Here is a 6,406-nt window from a genome sequence, read left to right as displayed (position 1 = left end):
TTAAACCAGGACCTGCAGTGAAAAATTGTCTTTGTAAATCAAAGAAACAAGATAAAAACATCTGTTTCTGGAACTGAGATAAACGGAGAGGAACTTTATCTAATTTGTCATTACATAAAAAAATTTCAATCCACCAACCTGGGAAAAGACAAAAGAAGAAATACAATTCCATATAGAAATAGGGTTACGTAAAAATTGTTTAATCCAATTAATTTTAAAACAACAGCATAATTTATAAGAATAAATATTTGTTTTATAAAGGTTGGTTTGATAATAATATTCTGTTAGTTAAACACAATTTAATTCAAGCGGTACTTTATTGAGTTATACTGTTTTCATCCACCTTTCAATTTCCTGTGACTCCAAAAGAATTTGCTGTTGTTGTGGATGCAATTCCCTCTCGTGTAATTATGTTGTTTAGAAATACATCATATTCGGTAGTTGAATTACCCAGCTTGGACCCATCCAGTACGGCTATAACCATATCACAATTACAGCATGGAAACAGGCCATCTCGGCCCTTCTAGTCCGTGCAGAACTCTTACTCTCGCCTCGTCCCACCGACCCGCACTCAGCCCATAGCCCTCCATTCCTTTCCTGTCCGTATATCCATCCAATTTAACTTTAAACGACAACATCGAACCTACCCCAACCACTTCTCGTTCCACACAGCCACCACTCTCTGAGTAAAGAAATTCCCCCTCGTGTTACCCCTCAACTTTTGTCCTCTAACTCTCACTCATGTCCTCTTGTTTGAATCAATGGAAAAAGCCTATCCACGTCAACTCTAACGATCCCCCTCATAATTTTAAACACTTCCATCAAGTCCCCCCTCAACCTTCTACACCTCCAAAGAATAAAGACCCAACTTGTTCAACCTTTCTCTGTAACTTAGGAGATGAATCCCAGGCAACATTTTAGTAAATCTTCTCTGTACTCTCTCAATTTTATTGACATCTTTCCTATAATTTGGTGACCAGAACTGTATACAATACTCCAAATTTCGCCTTACCAACACCTTGTACAATTTCAACATTACATCCCAACTCCTATACTCAATGCTCTGAGCTATAAAGGCCAGCATAGCAAAAGCTTTCTTCACCACCCTATCCACATGAGATTCCACCTTCAGGGAACTATGCACCATTATTCCCAGATCCCTCTGTTCTACTGCATTCTTCAATGCCCAACCATTTACCATGTATGTCCTGTTTTGATTAGTCCTACCAAAATGTAGCACCTCACATTTATCAGCATTAAACTCCATCTGCCATCTTTCAGCCCACTCTTCTAGCTGGCCTAAAATCTCTCTGCAAGCTTTGAAAACCTACTTCATTATCCACAACTCCACCTATCTTAGTATCGTCTGCATACTTACTAATCCAATTTACCACCCCATCATCCAGATCATTAATGTATATGACAAACAACTGTAGGAAAGATATTTTTACCTCTGTCTTTTAAAAAAAATAATAGAGGTATTAGAAGTTTGTTTCAAAAAGACATTACTTCTATTCTTATGGCTGGAATAGTCTCTTGGAGAATCTGAGGCTTATTTAATTTATTTATTTAATGCATTTTTATTGAGGAATAAAATTAAAGAAATTTCTTTTAAAATTATACACAGATATTTCCAAGGAATGTTTATTTGACAAGCTTTAATTCTGTTTTGAAACTAACTTTTTTTTTGTGGTTTATATCCAGAGGATTTATTTCATCTGTTTTGGGATTGTGATTACATTAAAACTTATTGGGTCAATATTTGTCAATTTATAGATCAATACATTAACGTGGACTTTACTTTCTGTTTTGAAAATGTTTTGTTTGGGTTTACTAATAACACCAAATCTCACAGGGATCGTTTCTTTATCGTAAATCTTTTGTTAATTTACAGCAAATTTTATATTCATAAATTCAAATATAGCAAGGTGTAAAGCCTGCGCAAATTTGTCAACGTTCCGGGTTATTTCTATGAATGTTTTTGTTTCGTGACTCCCCTCAGATATAGTTCCTCCTGTCCAGCAATATTTAGATTATGAGGACACGCAGTCCTCTTTTATTGTCGTTTAGTAATGCATGCATTAAGAAATGATACAATATTTCCTCCGGTGTGATATCACAAAACACAAGACAGACCAAGACTGAAAAAACTGACAAAACCACATAATTATAACATGTAGTTACAACAGTGCAACAATACCATAACTTGATGAAGTCCATGAGCACAGTAAAGTTCAAAGTCTCTCAAATGTCCCACATCTCACGCAGACGGGAGAAGGAAGAAAAACTCTTCCTGCCATGCCGACCACAATCCGACTCTGAGTCGTCCGAAAACTTCGAGCCTCCGATCAGCTCTCCGACACCGAGTACTGAGCGCCATCTCTGTCTAGACGACTTGACCTCAATCTCGGTCGCCAAAAGCAGGCAAGGCCGGGGATTTTGAGGCCTACCCTCCGGAAGATTCCCGGCCACGCAGTAACGACAGCGGCGGACGGGCGTTTCAGAAATCTCCCCAGATGTTCCTCTGTGCTTTCACGTCCATCTCTATCAAATCAGAATTGTCCGCGGCCCCTACTTAACGGATACGATATCATTTTTCACCGGAGAGCTGCACACGCGCAGTGCGCTGCTCTCTCTCCTTCCACCCATTTAGAGCGGATTTTCTGTTTTGGTTGTACATTTAAAGTTAATAGTTGTATATCTGTTGCCGCTCATGTCTGATTCCCTGGCTTCGTTAGCACATGTTCAGTATTTTTTATTTGTTTGTGTTCAATAAAAATTAAAATTAAAAAAAACCAGCAACCCGGGATTACAGAATAGCACCCGCCCCGGAATTCCCCCTCCCTGACCACTTGCTTTGGACGCTTGCCCCCATCTGCACCCACCCCAACAGACACGGGCAGTCGGGAGGTCGGTCCGGACTCCAAGCAGCTGCAGACGAACCGTCCCACTCCGCTCCTCCATAGAGATCGTCCAGAGCACCAAATTTCTGGGTGCTCACCTGGCGGAGAATCTCACCTGGTCCCTCAACACCGGCTCCAGAGCCAAGAAAGGCCAGCAGCGTCTCTACTTCCCGCGAAGGCCGAGAAAAGTCCATCTCCCACGCCCCCACCCCCATCCTCACCACGTTCTGCAGAGGTTGTTAACAAGAGCATCCTGAGCAGCTGCATCACGGGCCCGGTTCGGGAAATTGCGCCGTCTCGGATCGCAAGACCCTGCAGTGGATAGTGAGGTCAGCTGAGAAGATCATCGGGGGTCTCTCTTCCCGTTTACACCACACTCTGCACCTGCAAAGCAAACAGCATTATGAAGGACCGCAAGCACCCCTCATACAAACTCTTCTCCCTCCTGCCGTCCTGGAAACAGGCACCGAAGCATTTGAACTCTCATGACCAGACGGTGTAACAGTTTCCTCCCCCAAGCCATCAGACTCCTCAATGCCCAGAGTCTCGACTGACATCTGCATCATTTATTATTTTATTATAATTTCTCACCTACTGCGCCTACTGTCTTGTTTATTATTTATTAAACAGCCCTGCACTGTTTTGTGCAATTTATAAAGTCCCATGTTGGCCTGAAGTCTAGTACAGTTTTGTGTTGTTTCTGGTAGTCTAGTGTAGTTCTGTGCTGTTTCAGGTAGTCTACTGTAGTTTTGTTTTGTTGCAGGTAGTCTAGTGTAGTTTTGTGTTGTTTCAGGTAGTCTACTGTAGCTTTGTGTTGTTTCAGGTAGTCTAGTGTAGTTCTGTGCTGTTTCAGGTAGTCTACTGTAGTTTTGTTTTGTTGCAGGTAGTCTAGTGTAGTTTTGTGTTGTTTCAGGTAGTCTAGTGTAGTTTTGTGTTTTTTCATGTAGTCTAGTGTAGTTTTGTGTTGTTTGAGGCAGTATAACGTTGCTTTGAGTTGTTTCAGGTAGTCTAGTGTAGTTTTGTATTGTTTCATGTAGTCCAGTGTAGTTTTGTGTTGGTGCAGGTTGGCTGCTGTGGTTCTGTGTTGTGTCAGCTAGTCTGGTGGAGTTTTCTGTGGTTTCATGTAGTTTTGTGTTGTTTCATGTAGTGTAGTTCAGATTTGTGATGTTTCAGGTAGGCTTGTGTTGTTTGTTTTCTTTACGGTTGTCTGGTGGAGCTTTGAGTTGTTTCAGGTAGTCTAGTGTAGTTTTGTGCTGTTTCAGGTAGTCTAGTGTAGTTTTGTGCATTTTCAGGTAGTCTAGTGTAGTTTGTGTTGATTCAGGTAGTCACGTGTAGTTTTGTGTTGTTTCTGTGAGTCATGTGTCATTTTCTGTTGTTTCAGATAGACCAGTGTAGTCTGCTGTTTTTCTGGGAGTATAGTGCAGTTTTGTGCTGTTTCAGGTAGTCTAGTGTAGTTTTGTGTTGTTTCTGGTAGTCTAGTGTAGTTTTGTGTTGTTTCATGTAGTCTAGTGTAGTTTTGCGTTGTTTCAGGTAGTCTAGTGTAGTTTTGTGCTGTTTCTGGTAGTCTAGTGTAGTTTTGTGTTGTTTCATGTAGTCTAGAGTAGTTTTGTGTTGTTTCAGGTAGTCTAGTGTTGTTTTGTGTTGTTTCTGGTAGTCTAGTGTAGTTTTGTGTTGTTTCATGTAGTCCAGTGTAGTTTTGAGTTGTTTCAGGTGGTCTGGTGTAGTTTTGTGTTGTTTCAGGTAGTCCAGTGTAGTTTTGTGTTGTTTCAGGTAGCCTAGTGTAGTTTTGTGTTGTTTCAGGAAGTCTAGTGTAGTTCTGTGTTGTTTCAGGTAGTCTAGAGTAGTTTGGTGTTGTTTCAGGTAGTCTAGAGTAGCTTTGTGTTGTTTCAGGTAGTCTAGTGTAGTTTTGTGTTGTTTCAGGTAGTCTAGTGTAGTTTTGTGTTGTTTCAGGTAGTCTAGTGTAGCTTTGAGTTGTTTCAGGTAGTCTAGTGTAGTTTTGTGCTGTATCAGGTAGTCTAGTGTAGTTTTGTGTTGTTTCAGGTAGTCTAGTGTAGTTCTGTGTTGTTTCAGGTAGTCTAGAGTAATTTGGTGTTGTTTCAGGTAGTCTAGAGTAGCTTTGTGTTGTTTCAGGTAGTCTAGTGTAGTTTTGTGTTGTTTCTGGTAGTCTAGTGTAGTTTTGTGTTGTTTCATGTAGTCTAGTGTAGTTTTGCGTTGTTTCAGGTAGTCTAGTGTAGTTTTGTGCTGTTTCTGGTAGTCTAGTGTAGTTTTGTGTTGTTTCATGTAGTCTAGTGTAGTTTTGTGTTGTTTCATGTAGTCCAGTGTAGTTTTGAGTTGTTTCAGGTGGTCTGGTGTAGTTTTGTATTGCTTCAGGTAGTCCAGTGTAGTTTTGTGTTGTTTCAGGTAGCCTAGTGTAGTTTTGTGCTGTTTCAGGTAGTCTAGTGTAGTTTTGTGTTGTTTCAGGAAGTCTAGTGTAGTTCTGTGTTGTTTCAGGTAGTCTAGAGTAGTTTGGTGTTGTTTCAGGTAGTCTAGAGTAGCTTTGTGTTGTTTCAGGTAGTCTAGTGTAGTTTTGTGTTGTTTCAGGTAGTCTAGTGTAGCTTTGAGTTGTTTCAGGTAGTCTAGTGTAGTTTTGTGCTGTTTCAGGTAGTCTAGTGTAGTTTTGTGTTGTTTCAGGTAGTCTAGTGTAGTTCTGTGTTGTTTCAGGTAGTCTAGAGTAGTTTGGTGTTGTTTCAGGTAGTCTAGAGTAGCTTTGTGTTGTTTCAGGTAGTCTAGTGTAGTTTTGTGTTGTTTCTGGTAGTCTAGTGTAGTTTTGTGTTGTTTCATGTAGTCTAGTGTAGTTTTGCGTTGTTTCAGGTAGTCTAGTGTAGTTTTGTGCTGTTTCTGGTAGTCTAGTGTAGTTTTGTGTTGTTTCATGTAGTCTAGTGTAGTTTTGTGTTGTTTCAGGTAGTCTAGTGTTGTTTTGTGTTGTTTCTGGTAGTCTAGTGTAGTTTTGTGTTGTTTCATGTAGTCCAGTGTAGTTTTGAGTTGTTTCAGGTGGTCTGGTGTAGTTTTGTGTTGTTTCAGGTAGTCCAGTGTAGTTTTGTGTTGTTTCAGGTAGCCTAGTGTAGTTTTGTGTTGTTTCAGGAAGTCTAGTGTAGTTCTGTGTTGTTTCAGGTAGTCTAGAGTAGTTTGGTGTTGTTTCAGGTAGTCTAGAGTAGCTTTGTGTTGTTTCAGGTAGTCTAGTGTAGTTTTGTGTTGTTTCAGGTAGTCTAGTGTAGTTTTGTGTTGTTTCAGGTAGTCTAGTGTAGCTTTGAGTTGTTTCAGGTAGTCTAGTGTAGTTTTGTGCTGTATCAGGTAGTCTAGTGTAGTTTTGTGTTGTTTCAGGTAGTCTAGTGTAGTTCTGTGTTGTTTCAGGTAGTCTAGAGTAATTTGGTGTTGTTTCAGGTAGTCTAGAGTAGCTTTGTGTTGTTTCAGGTAGTCTAGTGTAGTTTTGTGTTGTTTCTGGTAGTCTAGTGTAGTTTTGTGTT

The 6,406-nt window shown here is 40.3% G+C and overlaps 1 protein-coding gene across 1 annotated transcript in view; it reads right to left on the bottom strand.

Moving 5' to 3' along the window:
- Positions 1-203: 203 nt before the first annotated feature.
- Positions 204-6,406, bottom strand: part of LOC140206700 (V-set and transmembrane domain-containing protein 5-like) — a 224,206-nt gene continuing 218,003 nt past the window's right edge. The window contains exon 3 of the mRNA XM_072274861.1: positions 204-3,287. Within this exon, the coding sequence (XP_072130962.1) occupies positions 3,247-3,287 (41 nt within the window). The 3' untranslated portion in view covers positions 204-3,246. The remainder of the gene's footprint in view (positions 3,288-6,406) is intronic.

The sequence above is a fragment of the Mobula birostris genome, chromosome 13, assembly GCF_030028105.1.
Source record: "Mobula birostris isolate sMobBir1 chromosome 13, sMobBir1.hap1, whole genome shotgun sequence".
NCBI lineage: Eukaryota > Metazoa > Chordata > Chondrichthyes > Myliobatiformes > Myliobatidae > Mobula > Mobula birostris.
This window is presented reverse-complemented; position numbering and strand designations above follow the sequence as displayed.